Consider the following 17,386-nt stretch of genomic DNA (forward strand, 5'->3'; position numbering starts at 1 on the left):
CGGATGGACAGACCAGCCTGTGACGCTTGGCTCAAGCCAATGGCTGAATCCCAAACTGACGCCAGGTAGTAGTCCATTCCTTTCCCCTCTGAAAAGGCATGTCTTTGTTCTTCATTTCTTCTAACACCCAGGGCGTAGGTAGAGAAGCTCTATGGATCACTTTAGAGAGGACTATCACATTTTCTGCCCATTAATAATGCAGCTATTTTCTGCTGTGCTCTATTCTCCGTTCATTTTCCAGGAAAATCTCCACCTAGGCCTACTTAACCAGTTCCCTTGAGTTTCCATCTGTCCTTTATCAGAAAGGCTGTAATTGTAACCCCAAAGTCACATAAATTGTCCTCCAAACCCAATTCTATTTTTTACAATAGGAACTGGCCAAAGAATGTGGATCTGAGCACTGGTCTTCGTATTTCACACGTGTTAGGTACCAAATTACAAGGTCTTTTTCTACTTGCTATATTGCTTTCTTAAAAGCAATGCCTTACTTCTTCCCATAGGCTCTTCCCAGTGGACAGACTTCTTCAATTTGGCTAGTCCATTATTTTCCTGCTTCTCTTCTTCTTTTCCTTCTCCTATCCAACCAGTCACTCCTTCCCAGCAAATTTCCACCATATAATTACAGCAATGCTTTAGCCTACTTTCCTGTTAGCTTTAACAACCTTGTCTATTTTCTACTTGTGCTGATGCTACTGTTTGCTTTTCTGACGGGCTAATCCATGTATCCTTTCAAGGCCTAACTTCCCTACCATGATAGCAGCTGGAGCTCTAATTCACAGGTGCCTTCCAAAGCTTTTCATTAGCAATAGAAATGAGATGGTTTAGAAACTCATTTCTTAATCTGCAGGTGAGTATTAGAACCTTTGTGCAGCAAACATCTTTCAAGTATCCCACATTGTGCCACTGCACAATTATTTTTGGAGTAATAGGGACGATGTTAAAGCACATTTGCAGTGTTAACAGGGAGAATTTTCCCTTAGAGGACATGGCTCCCATCCCCCAGTCTCTGGCATTTCCCAGTTCAAAAGAGAGGCACTCAGCTGACATGAGCAAAACCAAAGAATAATGGCATTACCTTCTTAAATCAGAACAGGAAAAAGAAGAATTCCAAAATTTGGAGGCCTTAGCGTGTGTTCTGGTTCAACTGCCCAGACGAGAACTTAGAGAGTGAGTTTGGCCTTCCCCAGCTGGGCTCTGTGGCGGCTAAGCCTCTCCACAAATCCTGGGCTTAATTACTTCTGACACAGTTGTCTCACCTGGGCCTACAGCTCCTTTTGTGCTCCAACCAAACTGAATCCAAAGGTAATACTTCGCTTCCTCATCTTGGGCAAATGTTTAATTTCCTACTAAGTGATCCTAAAACATTTTAATCAGGATCTATTGGTTCCTAGCAGAATTTTCTCCATCTTTCCTGGTGTGGTCTTTGTTAAAATTTGTCTATGTGAAGGTCTAGCAAATAACTTCCTGAATTATGCAGTTCTCATCTTCAAGTATTTATTTTTTGAACAGATAAGTACCTATCAAACTTCCTTTCACCCTAAAGAACAGGGTCTACTCTTTGAATAAGGTTGGGGGTAAGATGTGGACAGGCGCAGCACAAGTATTTTATTAATATCCAGAAGCAACATGCAGTAAACTGAACAAGCAAACACATGAAAGCAAGGAAATCAATACCAAAATACCCATGACCTGGCACACACAAAAAACTTTCTCTCCAAGAATAACTCAAGAAAAAATGTCTCCAGCTAGGAATTAGGCAAGAATGCTTTGAAGACACCAAGTAATCTGCTCACCAGAAGTAAAAGGCAATGCATTTGTAGGTGACAATACCAGCACCTCCTCACACCACACCGCTCTATCCTTCTAAGCCACGAAAATAATTAACTTTGTGTTGGAATCACACACACATCCAAAGACTTTAAAAACCCTATATGTGCTTCAGCTGATGAGGATAGGAGGACTTAGAAAAAGGATAAATTTTATGATAGCATTTTCAAGCACAAAATGTACATCCAAATTCCTTCCAATGGATTTCCCTTTTATCAGTGTGTGCAGTTCTCCAAATACAAAGTTCAAGGGGGAAAAAAAAATCCAAAAGAGCTTCCTAGCATAACGCAAATACAATCTAAATTCATAAAAACCCATTTTCCCACATTTGGAAACTTCTCCTGGGTCTTATAAATCCAAGAGACAGTTCAACTTACAATTATCTTCTCTCCAATGCCCCCCCCAACCCAAACTTTTTTCTTCTTCCTTTAGTACTGGCATGCAAACCATGCTGTTTTAACTTCTTTCCTGTTCTCCCAGTTCTTCTGGAACATTTTATTTTCGACAGTCAACTCATTTGGAGGAGTGCCACACTGAGGTTCAACTGTTTACAGCGTTAACTGTGTTTCTGCCAGAAGGTCCACATCCAGCACTACCTTCTCCAGACTGCCTCCTGGATTAAAAATTGATGCATTCGTTTGGACGGAGCTTAGGAAATGTGGAAACTTCCAAACATCACTCTTCTTCTCTACAAAATCACTTTTGCTCATCCAAGAAGAGACAGAAGTGGAAACCCATTGTACCCTTCCTTACAGGACTGTCCCATTGCCCATGGTTAAATGTTGTTTGTGTTGTTAAAAGTCACTTTAAGGATGATTTCATGTATACTGGGAAAATGGGAAAAGGTTAGCCACTGGTCTGCAAGAGAGTTGGGCTCCAAGAAGATACACGGAGGGCACATTTTGAATGAGTAAGAACATTGGAAAACCACCAGTAATTGTTTCAGACTGGATTTCACCCTCTCAGGCATTCATCAGTATTACAAAATGGCATCTCTGAAAGGAGCCAATTTAAATCTGCACCACGTTGCAAAATAGATCCTCAGAGTCCAATTGTGGGCACTATTGTAAGTTGCAATAGACTCACACAAACTTCCAAAGAAGGGCATTTGAAAAGGGCTCCCAAGCCCTTGGATGATGGAATGAGAGATGAGAGCAGCAAAGATGAAAAGAAAAGTACAGCTGCAAACCCAGGAGCTAACACTTTACTGAATGTCACATGAACAAAATTGGTCTCTGGATCTATGAATGAAACCACGCTCAACCCTGGGCTCCCCAACATGTTAAATCCAACTAAGAAAAGTTCATACTCCTGCCCACTAGTGTATGAGCACAGAGTTTCTCAGAAAGCCGTGGGCCCCGGAGAAGAGAGCGGCTATTTCACAACCCTCAACAATCAAATGCAATGGGGTAGTGGAAAGGGCACTAGGCTGGAGTCGGCCGACCTGAGTTCTAGGCCTGGCGTGGTTACAACTGAACTTTCTGACCTTGTGCAAGTCACTTCATGTCTTTGTGCCAGTTTCCTCTTCAGTATAATGCAAGTGGAGGGAGGAGACTTAAACTAAATGATCTAGGGCCTGAAACAACTAGCTTCTAAATTGGAAGTTCTGCCTGGTGAGTATTAAATACCCAACAGTCCTTACTTATAGTGTACATATTTGTCACTTTTAAAATAATTTTATGTTAATTTCTACATGAGAAATAACATTTTTGCTCCTCATCCCAAAACTTCAGTTTTCACTCCCTACTCCCTAGAGTTCTTCCACATAACAGTAAGTGCCTCTTTTCCTTTCTTTCTTATTTTTTTAAGCAACCTTCCCCAAACTAAGACTTGTGCTATTAAAAGAGCTTAGAACTTCCCATTTCCTTGCTAGGGCTAAAATTAAACTGTCCATTCCTTAGGGCCCAACATAACATCTGCCAGATGTCTTGGCATATCACACAAGGACAGGAATTTTCTTCTAGCATTATCTATTCTCCTCTCTGTTTTCTCATAATCAATTAATAGGTCACCAATACCCAGCTAATGTCTCTCTCAAAGCCATCATACTCCGTAAGTATGTGAAACTCACAAGATACTTGCTTTTACATACACTCACACACACTGACTTTTTTTTTTTTCAGTTCACTGGATTTTAGCGTTCAGTCATGGAAATATTCTCCCTTCACTTCTGTTGAATATACCAACCACCCCAGTCACACATTCATATCAGATCCTTAGCAGTAAGAGTCCATTATGTATCTCCTAATTGTGACTGCAGCATTATGAAACAGCATCTCTGTTCTTCAATTATCAGTTCAGAATAGCTGATACAGTTTTGTCAATTTCATGATGTAGTGAAGTGTAAGTCTGAAAAAGGCACATGCCATAAAGAAGATAAGTAAGGTTACCTTAACCAAGAAATCGCAACATCAAGGAATAATTTAAGACAGAGTAGACCCTATTAAACTCCATCACACAGAAAAAGGACTCTTTCCCATTGCAACTTTACCATTCCTTTCTTTCAGGAAAACCGACCACAAGTACTCTAAAGTCCATTAGTAGAGTTGGATTTTTTTTCTTCTGCTGTCTTCCGGAAGACTCATTAGGAAGAGTAGATAAGTTTGTTTTTTTTTTTTCTCTAAAAGTTGTCTCCAACTCCAAAGAGTAAGGGGGAAAAACAATTCCTCGGGGAATGTGGTCAATGAATTAGACTGACATAAATCCAATATGAGACATATTATGGAATGTGAGGATACAAGAATTTTTCTTATGGCAGTGTGCATCATAGCTCGCAAATATTTCTCCATGATTTCTCCTTGTGATATATTAGAGCCATGGCAAAAATTTGCATAATAAGCCACATGAACTTGTTTCATAAACAAAAATGATCTTTGAGCTTTGACATTAAATGAAAATGTCTGATTTAATACTTTTTATTTCTCTCATGATGGTTTATTCCAAAATACTTGTCTTAATTCAAATGGGTATGTCTAGAAAAACTCAAAAAACCATGTCCTTAAATATTATGGTGTTTGCCATGTTGGTGAAGGGCATCAGAGATGGATGTGTCTTAGATAACCAGTTAGAATGCACTCCCAAATTCCAAGATGCCTCTTAAATACCTATTTTTCCCTTCCAGAAAAGTTCAACTCTAAGACCCCAAAACATTTGCTTGCAAAGTAAAAAATGTGGAGAGTCAAACAGCTGGACTGACAACCAGATAGTCAGATTTTTCCCCCCTGCTGAAATAAGCAAATGAACCAATTGTCCTGCTATCAATAACAATAAAAAAAGGTATCATGAAAGTTTGTTTCAAGATCAATATATAATGTACTTATGTTTACATAAACATACATGGTTAATTAGATGTAAAATTATCTGGTAATTACTTTTCCAAATAACTCTTTATCCACTGCATCTGAACTTCCCAGTTTGGACACCCAGTTTGGTGAATCCATTTATGCATTAGCAAATTTAAATATAATATTGGTGAAATTTCACTTAAGAGCAAAAGTAATGGGATCAAAAGATTACATTCAAAAATGAATAATAAAAGTTATGATTCCAAGTAGGATTTTTTTAAAGTGCCCTTGGAGAGGCCTAGGTTTTTCATAAAGGAGCAGGTATCTAACAGAAGTATTTTTAAATGAGCATACACATCAACTGAAACCATACATTTTTCTCTGCACAAACATGGTTTTACTTCATTGACCATGGACAATTATCAGCTAAAGAACCATGTATTTCCCCTCTCCTTTCACACCCCTCAGAAGAACAATAACCCTCAATTAATGACACAACAGTTTGGTTTGAAAAATGTGATGTTGTCATATACAGCACTGTGCATTTACTGAGTGACAGTGCTACCAGCTACTCAACAGAATATAATTACATCTGGAATCTAAAACCACTTCAATATGCACAAAAATACTGTAGACATAAGGAACTTTACACACAAAAATCTGATACATAATGAGAAAGCAAAGCAAGAAAAATGCTGTTATAAGTTGCTCACCAATGTGTTCCTTATTTCTGTTGAAGCTGGTACCTCTCTATATTTCTTCTTAGTTGAAAGCAAGGTCCAATTAGCCTCCTTAGAATATATTAATTGGTTCTGAATCTCCTCCAAGTTTTCATTCCACCGTGGAGCCCTCCTCACCTATCTTCAACAGTTCATCTAAAATTCTTCCAACATCTTCCCTCATCCTCAAGATGGCTACCTCACCTAATGGAAAAGCAACATCTTCATGGTTGGCTTTTATAAATTCCTGAAGCATTTCGGGATTTAGTTCTTCGCTTGGGTCAATTATGTACATTCTCTAGAACTAATATATGAAGAGCTCCCATCACTGCGTGGACAAGGGTAGGACTGGGTCCTTTTTTCAAATTATCCTCACAAAATAATTCCTTCCTACATGTTTAATAAATTCCTTCCAATTAAAAAGGTGAAGATACCTGGACATAAGGTTTTCTCAACTGACATTGTGTTTTTCAAATTTGTTTCCATAGTGACATTGTTAAGAAGACATACTGATATTTCTGAAGACTTAGAGTACTTCAGAACACAGAAAAAAATAGCCGAAGGAAAGGGAAAGGGGGAAACAAAGAAACTAAAAGAAGGCCTAACATACAAATGGAACGACCTAAAGAGAAATGGAGAACCTGGAGAAACTGGTGTTAGTCAGTCTTAGAGTTCCTCTGAGATCTTGCAGGATTATTCTTATTATTTTTAATATTTGCAGAAATCAACCCAAATCAGACAATAAAGTCTTGCAGTGCATCAAAACATGATGATAACCAAGCCCTAGAACTCAAAAAAATCTGAGCTTAGGGCCATCACCATCTTCACAAGGAAGAAATCACATTTCCTGGTGACTTTCAGGAGACCTGGAGCAGTTTAAAGTTGTGTGAAGACCTCAGTGGAAATGTTTTAAGGTTTTTGCCTTGCCTTTCCTGAAGGAGGTCAAAACCCTTCAGGTCCACTCAAAAGGAGAAAAAAATTCCAAAAGTTTACTTTAAAATGGAAACAAACGCCTCAATAACTTGTGAAAGCACTCCTTTGGTGGAGAAAAATCTGAGGAACCCTTAAAAGCCCTCATTTCCTTGCATAATGAATAGATAGTGAGGAACCACCACAAGGTTTCCCTCTGGAAAGAGAGAAGGAGTAGGCAAGCAAGCCTCCTCCTCCTCCAGCCATCACCAACAGAGCTTCAAAATGGAGACATCCATAATTTTATAAACACTTCTCATCTCAGCTTTGTCTCCTGGAAACCCGCTCTCCTCCATTTTCTGGTGGAGTTACAACATGACACGGCTTACCTGACTCAGTTCCCAGCTCTTAACCAAACTAGTCACTTCCTCCAAAAACCTGCAAGCAACCTCCAGAAACAAAACCAAAGCAAACCAAACAGCCAACACAGACACTCAGACACAGCCCCCGGGAGCCCTGGAGAAAGCCCCAACTGGTTGGTCTTTCCCCATCCCAGACGCGTGCTTAAAAATGAAACTTTTTTTTTTTTTCTTGGTTGGGGAGGAATATAAAAGGAACTCCAGGCAGCCTCCCTCCCTCCCTCTCTGTAGGTTAGAAGCTACAATGAAAAGAAAATGAGGGTTCCTTCAGGAATGGTGAACAGCCTGGAGAATGAACGTGAGAAGGAGCTTTGTGTTTTGGAGTCTGGACTGGAACCAAAGCAGACAGCTTGCAAATGGAGGACAGGGAGATAAAGAAAGGGAAAGAGGGGCTGCTCCAATGGGGGGCGGCTGCGGCTTCCCCTCGTGCCTGGAAGGAGGGCAGACCCCTGGGAACTGCACCAGGAGTGAGACGCCCCCCCCAGGCCCCTGCCTTCCTTTCTCCCTTCCTCAGGAGAGCCAAGCGTGTGTAATGGCTTCTCCTCTCCAGAAACCGTTGTCCTCCTCCACCAGACGCTTCTGAACCTCCAGCCTGGAGACAGCTCCTCAGCCGCTCCTGAACCTGCGCCCCCCACCCGGCCGGTGCCCCCCGCTCCTCGCCTCTCTGTTCACCAGCAGCACCGGCACCAGCAGCTGCAGCAGCCACCCCCCGACACATCCCGACCCCGCATCCCAACTTCGGGGAGAGAGAGAGAGAGAGCAAGAGAGAGAGCGAGAGAGAGAGAGAGAGAGAGAGCCAAATACCTGAGGAAGAGGGGGGGTGCCAATCCGCACGGCTTTGCCATCGGGCGGGGGACAGGCAGACAGAGGGGGGAAAGGAAGGAGAGGGACAGAGAAAGAAAGAGGTCAACCCGCTCAGGTCGGGGCCGCTCGCTCGGAGCTCTCCCTCCTCTGACCCTCGCTTGCTCCCTCTGGCTCTCGGCTCAGGTCTCCGGCCTCCCGCCCTCCGCCCCCCTCTCTGTCCCTACTCCTGTCCCCACACTCGGAGCATCCGTCCTAAGCCTCCAGCTCTCTTCTCACTCATCTTTCATTTTCTCTTCTCTTCATAGAACTACACGAAATTAATTAAGCCACCGCGCTCACTCCCCCCAGCAGAAGGAGCAGCCAGCAGGAAAAGCACAGCCACCTCTACTGCCACCACTACCACCTTCTCCTCCTCTTCCTCCTCCTCTTCCTCCCTCGCTTCTCCTCCTCCTCTTCCTCCTCCCCCTCCTGCTCTCCCTCCTCCCCCTCCTCCTCTTCTCTCTCGCTTCTTCTCCTCTTCCAACAGCCAGTCCATGCAGGGTACTTCCTCTCCTCCCCGCTCCTCCAACCCTCCTTGGCCGAATGAATGAGCGCGTTTGTGCCTCCACCACCCCGCGCTCTCTTCCCCGGAGCACTCGGACCACCCCGAGGTGGTTGTTAATTGCAGTAACTTACAGAAGAAGCGTCCCGGCGCCGGGAGGTGCTTCGGGTTCTCCAGCCCCACCGCCTCCTTATCCTCTTTCTCTTTCTCCTCTTCCTGCTCGGGTTATTGTTGTGGAAGTTGTTTGGGAGTCTCATGTGCTTCTGCCGGGTCTCAGCAATGGAGGATCGCCATCTTCCCTGCCTTCCTCGGCTCCTCAGACTCGCTGCAGCTGCAGATGACCTGAGATATCCGTCTCTCTCCCTCTCCCTCTCTCTCCCTCCCTCCCTCTCCCTCTCACTCTCTCTCTCCCCTCTCTCCTCTTCTCTCTCCTCTCCTCCCTCTCCCTCGCGCGCTCTCTCTCTCTCCCTCCCTCTGTGTCTCTCTCTGAATAATGAGCAACCAGGGGGAGAGAGAAAGCAAGACAGAAAGAGAGAAGGAAGACAATCTTCTCCTGCCACACAAAACGCCGGAGCACCAGGGGGTGCGCGAAGCCTTTCTAATAACAACAACAACGTGCAGGAGAGAGGAAGAAAAAAAAGAAAGAAAGAAAGAAATGAGGAAAAAGGCTAGGGGAAAAAAGAGGAAGAATTATCCAAGAGCTCGAGAAGAGCAGAAGGAGAAGCTGGAGGAGATGCTGAGGCTGCTGCTGCTGTCCCCCATCCCCCCTGCTGAACCCCAGAAGGAGGCAAGGTGGTTGCAAAGTTAAGGCTGGGACATTGTCTTTGTCACTCAGAGCCAGGCCAGTGAGATGCAAGAGGAGGAGGTGGCGGCGGCAGAGGAGGAGGAGGTGGTGGTGGAGGAGGGGGAGGAAGAGGAGGAGAAGGAGGCAAAGGAGAAGGAGAAGGGGAAGAGGGAGATGAGATGAATAAAGACCTGCGGAGAAGGCGGTGCGAGGAGCGCGGCCGCCGGGCCGAGGCGTGCGCGCTCGCGTCCCGGTGGCGACCGGCAGCCCTGGCCCGCAGAGGAAGCCCCCGGTGAGGACCCTGCCCGGCAGCTCATAGCGCTCCCACCGTCAGCTCTGCCCGAGGCGCCGAGCCCGGGCCCCAGAGGGTCCCTTACTTGCATCCATCTAGAGGCCAACCTTTGCAAAGAACATACATGGGGAACTGGAGGTTGCAAGTCTAAACCCAGATCAACCACGTGGGGCTTTTTAATCCCTTTCCAGCTTGCGGTGTGAGTATTTCCAGTGAAAAGCTCAAATTGTCCATTACTGGCACGTATTTTGAAGTCTTCTCTCCTGAAATAAAGGCTCATTGTGCGTTTTATTTCTTTTCTGATATGGAAGGTGGGGGGTGGAGGAGAAAAGAGCCCATCATTCCTAGCTTCGGAACCACCACTTTCTTTTCCTAACTTGTGAAATGTTTTGACTGCGCACCAGAAGAAAAAAAGAAAGCCTGCTTAAATAACTTTACACCCTCCAGCCCCGCGTTGTTTGCACTTTCTGGCTGATCATCTAAAGGCTCGGAAAGTAACAATCAGCGCTCCTAATGATAAGGTGTCATGGTGTTGAAGACACGCGAGCCAAGATGAAGCTTTCACACCTTGAATTTTTATTTAGTGTAATTTCCTCCGTATCGTTCTGAACTATTTCTTTTGCAAAGGAGTGGTTCCCCCTCCACCACCAGGTCGAAAGTCTCCTAAGGCTTTAATTGGACTGGGAGCGGTGGGGGGTGGGGGTGGGGGTTCTACAGTATCAAAAAAAAAAAAAATCAATGCAGCAAGTCAGGAGCAATTGAAGTTCAAGGGCATGGGCTGATTGTACCATTTCTATTTCTCGGATCTTGGAGTTGGACATCAACAGCCTCAGGAGAGAGAAACGCGCAGCGCGCGGGGCAGAGACCTTAATTAAAGTTTCTTTTGTCCGCGTCTGAATTGGGGGATGTTGCTGGATTCCTTTGCATTGAGGAGCGCGCATCCGGTGAAGGCGCGGTGTTAAGGATCCTGGGCAAGACTGTCCTCTTTAAATACTCGCCCTTTCTCCTCCTTCCCCCCAAGCAACAGTCCGAGAAGATACACACCTATAAATCCATACAATAAAGGAGGAGGAGACGCGCGCGGAGTTGGTTCCCATCCGATAGCGGGGCTTCATAAACAGATCTAAATCCTCATTTTCCAGGATTTTCCCGACCCTATATTCCTGAGCAGAATCTCTCACCCCGAGGCACGATTTCACCCACTTCCAGTCAACACTTCCTGCCCTTTTCTCCTCCCACTCACATTGAAAAGCTCGGGATCCCTAAAAGGGTGTTGATGGCGGGGGTGATAAATAAATAAATAAATGACACTCTACGCGTGCGGTGGAGAAGAAAGGAGGGGGAGGGAGAGGAAAGGCGAGGAGAGGGAAGAGAAGTAAAGAGAGGAGAACAAGGCGCAGAAAGGACAGAGGCGAAAGGGGAACGGGAGTCACCGAGAAGAGAAAGAAGAAAGGAGAGAGGAGGAGGACGCTGAAGCTGTTCCGGACTGAAATGATCCCGGCTTTGTGCCGCTTTCGGAGGACTCCCCCTTCCGAGTGCCCGGAGGGACCTAGGGAAGTCCTCCTGCCCCGAGCTCCTCCCCACCGAGACCCGGGGGGTGTCTGAGCACTGGCCGCCGCCACCCCATAAATTCCTCGTGGCAACCGGAGGAAGCGCGCCAGGTCTCCGCCGTCCCTCCACTGTCCCGGCTGATAATTTACCTCTTTGTCTTTAATAAAAAGCTGACTTTTCTGTCAAGCTCTGCACCGGGAAAATAACAATCGTATTTCAGGTTGAAAGCTCCTATTACTGCTGGGTTTTGGAGGCTGCGATAAAATCTTCATCGACGTGAAGGTACCTTCTGGGTTGGCTTGGGTCGTAAGTCCTAAGATGGGGGCCGTCCTTCCCTGGGGGCAGGGACGTAGGGAACCAGGCGGGTGGGGAGGGAGGAAGGAGCGACGAGGTCAGAGGAAACCTTGGGTTTCCAAGGCTCCTGGGGCACCAAAGGGCTTCCCGCAGTCGGGGAATTGAGCCCTGGGGAGGAGCCTTTTGCGAGAACGTGAGCGCGCCCCAACACGCCTCAGACCTCGTAAACCCACTTGGCAAAGACCGGGGAAGCGGCTGGCGCACCGACTGCGGTGAACTCAAGAAATTAACCTGTGCTGCAATTAAACGGGCTGCCGCCCTTTCACACTCACCTCGAGCGACCGAGATAGAGAGAGCTCCCGAACCGGCCGCGGGGGGACCTGGCTCCACCCTCCCGTCCCAGGAGAAGAGGACAAAAAGGGGAGATGGACTTGGAGGTGGCCCCGCCCTTCACAACGCTCCAATCCTTGGAAACCAAACCTCCTCTCCAAGCCTCCACGTCTAGAAGGGACAAAGACAGCGAGGAGATCCAGAGACCAACGGGGGAGATGGTGGCTTTCAGGCTTCTGGTGTGGGTGCGTGGGGGAAAGGTACAATGGTTAAGTTTCCATCCCAAATACGGCACCACACGATGGTCTTTAGAAGACACACTCGGTCTTTGGTTTAGAAGCAAATTGACTTCCTGAAGCTGTGAAGCGAACTATCGCAAAACTCTCTTGCTTTTTGAATGTGGGGGCGATACGAATTCAATTAATGATGCCATACACATCATCTTTTCGACTTTTTAGAAGTCACAAACGCTTTAACTCCCCAGTGAAAATAATTGAAAGAGGTTAAACATAAAGGGAATGGGCTTTTCTTTTTTCTTGTTTTTATTTGGGGCACTTTTTCAAATGATTAAAAAAAAACTGTATAAAAGCTGGGTCAGTCAAGGAAAGCGCTGTGGCCGAAGGTTTTCGTGAAAACCTTAGTAAACTTGGCATTTAAGTAACTGTAATTATGCTTTGCCATTAGCAGACCATTAAGATAAACAGGAGAAAGTTCACACCTCCTGCTATTTCGTTCCCTAAGAATATTCACAAAGATAATACCAGGCTAGTTGGTGGGTTATCTTCTCCATTAGGAGGGTTAATGTTTAAATTTGTTAATTAAAATACAAAAAATTTGGTTTCCTACACAGCCAACAATGTGAGGGAAGTCTCATGGGGACATCCTGACTCATTGAAATTTACCTTTTGTTACTTTATCCTGTGGCATTATCCCCTGGAGTCATATGGGGTTTCAAGACTATTAATGTTGCAGGGAATGTGAATATGTTAGAAGTCTGGACTTTCTTCTCCCTTATCATGGGTGACTGGCATACACACTCCTCATAAAGAGAAATTATGGCTCATCAAAAGAGTGACTTTATGAGCATTAATAGAATAATAAATCTTGCACTTTTAGTTCAAGAAACAGTGAAGTCTTATAATCAGAATGACCAATGCAAGTATGATCCATTCACTTGCCCAACTCTCAACAGGATACGGATAGTCTATAAATCATTTTAGTTTTTAAAACCTCAAAAAAGGAAGGCACCCAAATCTCTCAAAGGAAAGTGTTTATGGGGGGAAAGGGACTTCTAGCAAACCTGCAGGAAGAGATCTTGGAAAAACGAACAGTCGGTCCAGAAGCTGAATTAGATAGAATTTCCACCGAAGCAAGAATGGATAGATGTTCTAATGTCGTTGTTTCAATATTTATGTTCTATCATTTAAAAAGAGAAAAGTCTTCCTGCTTCCTGAAAGCTATAAAAAAAAGAAAAATCCAGTTGATAGCCCCATTTTCTAAATTCCAGCTGGAAAACTGTTCGAGTTGATGATTTTAGCAAAAGGAAGAGTAGGTGAATACAATGTGGCTTTTTAACCACATTTTACACATCTCTTAACTTGGTGGTATTTCCCTATGTAAAACTTCCTTTCTATGCAATGCAATGTAATCTTTTTACTAATTGAGTTTGTGATTTTTTAATGAGTTATCTATTTTGAGATCTTTACTCTTGTCGGAAATTACTCAGTCTTCAAAAAATTTTTCTCAAAACTTCAGACTGGATAATTGTGGACGCTCCAAATATCAAAAAAGTGAAGTCACTAGCACACCTTCTTTCTAATCTCTTCCAGAAGAATCAATATATTGTCATAAACCCATATTTAAACATATATAACTAGGTAACCAGTGTCCATGCCTAGGGAAAAGTGACTAACAGAAGACAAAGGGGGATGATTCATGATTCTGAACAGCTCTCAAAGGAAGAGACATTGCAATAACTTATATTAAACTTACTCCATATGAATCTTTGTATATATGCCTTTGGATATCAAAGATATTTCGATAGTGATATTCTAAAATTCAAAAGAAAGTCTTTCTTCCATAGGTAGTAGTTAAATTTACAGTTCTATCAAACTAGTTATTGTAATATGTAATGTGTAATTTCATTCGATCATTGAGTGTTTAGCATCTGTATTATGCCATTCTCAGAACTGAGTACTAGGGATACAAAGATGAATAACTGAAATGAGTCAAATTTTTGATGCATGATCTACTTCATGAACCACTAGCTTCAATATCACATTACTTGGATATAAAACTTCAGATTTTTTACTCAAAAGCAATACCAGGATTTGGCCTATGATGAAACTGTAATTAATTTGAATATTTCTGTTCTCACAATGAAGTTATTAAGGAGTAATATTTTGTCAAAACTTTTGGAGTTCATTGTAAAGCCAATGTGTTGGCTTAATTCACAATTTAACATGAAATTCTTCCTCAAAGAGATGTTTTATTTTATTTGATTTGATGGAGTCTCACTCTGTCGCCCAAGCTGGACTTCAGTGGTGCTATCTCAGCTCAATGTAACCTCCACCTCCCAGGTTAAAGGATTCTTCTGCCTCGGCCTCCCAAGTAGCTGGGACTACAGGCGTGCACCACCACACCCAGCTAATGTTTGTATTTTTAGTAGAGACGGGGTTTCGCTATGTTGGCCAAGCTAGTCCCAAACTCCCAACCTCAAGTGATCTGTCCACGTCAGCCTCCCAAAGTGCTAGGATTACAGGTGTGAGCCACCCGGCCTAGTCAACTTCTTAAAAAGGCAAAATAACAACCTTAGATCAACTAGGGTTAGATTAACCAAATTCTGAAGACAAGACTCAAGTGAAAGATTGCCCATTTGTTGAAGCATCGCTTCCAGCAGAAAGACTAGCATTTCCAGGTTCTTACTATTTGTTCTCTCTCTGAAGCTTAGAGAAAGGAAGTGACTTATTCAGGAACACAGAGCTGGTAAGGAGCAGTCAGCCCTAGAATCAACACTTCAATGGTAGTTTCTCCAAAGTTATTGTTCTCATATCACATTCAAGATTTCTTCTTATTCTTTTCCTTTTTTGTGGGGGGGGAGGGGATATATTTTCATGTAACTTGGTCCTGTTATTTAATTAATATACATTTTAAAATGTCAACTTAATTTTTTTAACTTCATCATAAGCAATATTCACAAATCACAGGTCTGATGGGCCATTTACACATTTTCAATGCATATCAAAATACATATACTATTATCAAAATTGAAAGAAAGATTTTTGCATTAAAAAATGTCTGATAGTATACTTGCTAAACGGTATGCTAATGGTAAGGAGTGAAAGAGATGGGGAGGAAAGTGTTACAATTTGTGTGTGTGTGTGTGTGTGTGTGTCTGTGTACAAACATGAATCACTTTTGTAATTTAAAACATTTTTAAGAAAAAAATTATGTGGCATAGTAGTGGCTAGCATATCTCCAAATTAAGTCATCTCTTTGTATATTCTTACTAGGAAGTAAAAATTAGCACAAATCTTTTTTAGAGCAATTTAACAATATACGTTTAAAGTCTTAAAATGTTCACACTTTTGTGCCCTTAATTTCTATGCTTAGAATCTACCCTAAACAGAAATGAAAAAAATACATACATATAAAAGAAATGCTAAAGTAATCAAATATAAGTGATTAAGATAAGAGGAATAGTTAGGTAGATAATAATCTATTCCCATTATGACATATTAAGTAGCTTTATTGTTTGAGAATTTGTGCTTAAATAGAAAAATGGTCCAATATTAGGTAAAAGACCTGGATACAAAATTATGATCATGAATTACTTTTTTTCAAGTTGTATACCCCAAAAATCACCTTGAATGGAAATATACCAGCATGTCAACAGTAGATTCACTTCTCATTATAAAAAATTTAGAAAATTTAGAATGTATACATAAGCTATATAAGTTATATAGTTATATAATGATGCATATATATATATATATAAGCTATGGAATCAGCTGCTTTGTTTGGACTGAATTATCAATTATCTTTTTAAGTATTTAAAAACATTTTAAAGTTAAGTGTAGAACCTACTTTTTATATGTCTGGTAATTGTAAATGTGTCTCCAGGAACATATTAATACTGCTAATGAAATAGTGGTACAGAAACCTTTTCACAGATATTTTTCCCTTCACAGATAATATAGGAAGAAAGTTTGAGTGGGCATTTAAATATATTTTATATAGAAAAGAAAATTTAGGACCAAAGAGATTGAATGATTTAACCTAAGGTCATCCAATGCCGATGGTATAAAGGCTAAAATCCAGGTCTCCTAATTCCTACTGTTACATTTTGAAATCTGTCATTCCACTACAGTTCAAAAATATTACCAAATATTAGCAAAAGAAAATTACTAATGGCCAATATGAAAAAAGTTCAATGTAGCATTTACATTGTATTAATTATTGTAAGTAATCTAGATTTAAAGTGTATCAGAAAAGGTATATAGATTATATGCAAATATTATGCCATATTGTATAAGAGACTTGAGCATCCATAGGGGTCCTGGAACTGATATCCTTTGGATACCAAGGGATGACTATATACTGAATGTTTGTGAGTGTGTGTGTATTTCCCAGTTGTTAAGAGCGTATATAATTCCCAGTTGTTGAGAATATGAAAAAATAGACCCTATAATTCTCTATTGGTGAGAATGGAACTATGAAAAGTTTTATTCTTTACGGATATACTAAAAGTCTTTTATCCAGGAATTTAACTTTTGGAAATTGATTTAAAGAAATGTTCATGACTGTCATCAAAATTTTATGTATAAGGAGATTCACTGTAGCATCAATACCTAACAGCAAGTGATCAAAGGAATTATATTCATTTATGTGGTAGAAAGTTGTATAGCTATCAAATTCTGTAGGAAATGTCAAATGACACTGAAATATTTACATGATTTTTTGATAACCAAAAAAACAGATTTCAAAACAATGTACATAGTATTATCCCATATTTGTGTGTGTGTGGGGGGGGTGTGTAGCTAGGCATTGAAAAATAATCAGACAAGTATAATCAAAATGTTAATAGTAGTTTTTTCCAGGTAATGTCATTTTTTTCTAGCAATGTAATTATGTATACATTATATATTTTTTTCACTCTGGCTTTTCAGATTTTTAAGCTTTTCTACAATGAATATATCACTTTTGCAATTAGGAAAAGTGTAGAGCTCGCAAATAAATTTTGCCAGCCCAAAATTTCTTCCATATCATAAGACTGGCCAAATCAAATGTTTTTCTAATTTATAATATTAATTCTGAGGTTTTTTAAATCATTATTTAAACACACACACACACCCCTTGAAATTCTTGGTGACATATCCATTTGATTTCCCAAACAGCCTTGACTCAGGGTTCAGGGCATCCAGTATGCAGTATGCTAGCACAAAGTTGACTTTGCATCTGCAAACTACCAGCCCGTGACTGATCCCTTGTAGATTTCATGTTTTTTGCCCTTTCACCATAACATGAAATCTACACATACCTGTCTTGTTCACTAGGGTGTGGTTTGATTTCTCAGCACATTACTAATAACAGTGTTTCACAAAAGTTACTCATTGGTTATGTTTTTCTAAGT

The 17,386-nt window shown here is 41.9% G+C and overlaps 2 protein-coding genes across 23 annotated transcripts in view; one reads left to right on the forward strand and one right to left on the reverse strand.

The window, feature by feature from the left end:
* ZNF462 (zinc finger protein 462) overlaps positions 1–11,812 on the reverse strand; it is a 155,105-nt gene extending 143,293 nt beyond the window's left edge. For 17 of the 22 annotated variants that reach the window (XR_001485566.4, XR_001485567.3, XM_045373585.3 and 14 more), the window contains exon 1: positions 8,638–8,827. The gene's annotated coding sequence lies outside the window, so the exon portion shown is untranslated. Of the gene's footprint in view, positions 1–5,824; positions 6,035–8,637; positions 8,828–11,279; positions 11,446–11,756 lie in introns of those variants that run through there. The other 5 variants (XM_074016883.1, XM_074016881.1, XM_015436888.4 and 2 more) reach the window with 3 other exon arrangements.
* LOC102143040 (uncharacterized) lies at positions 11,234–12,282 on the forward strand. Its single transcript, XM_074016893.1, is given in 4 exon segments — positions 11,234–11,493; positions 11,495–11,860; positions 11,862–11,966; positions 11,968–12,282. Coding segments are annotated over 4 exon segments (576 nt in total). The 5' UTR covers positions 11,234–11,448; the 3' UTR covers positions 12,028–12,282.
* The last annotated feature ends 5,104 nt before the right edge of the window (positions 12,283–17,386 follow it).

Source organism: Macaca fascicularis, chromosome 15 (genome assembly GCF_037993035.2).
Source record: "Macaca fascicularis isolate 582-1 chromosome 15, T2T-MFA8v1.1".
NCBI lineage: Eukaryota > Metazoa > Chordata > Mammalia > Primates > Cercopithecidae > Macaca > Macaca fascicularis.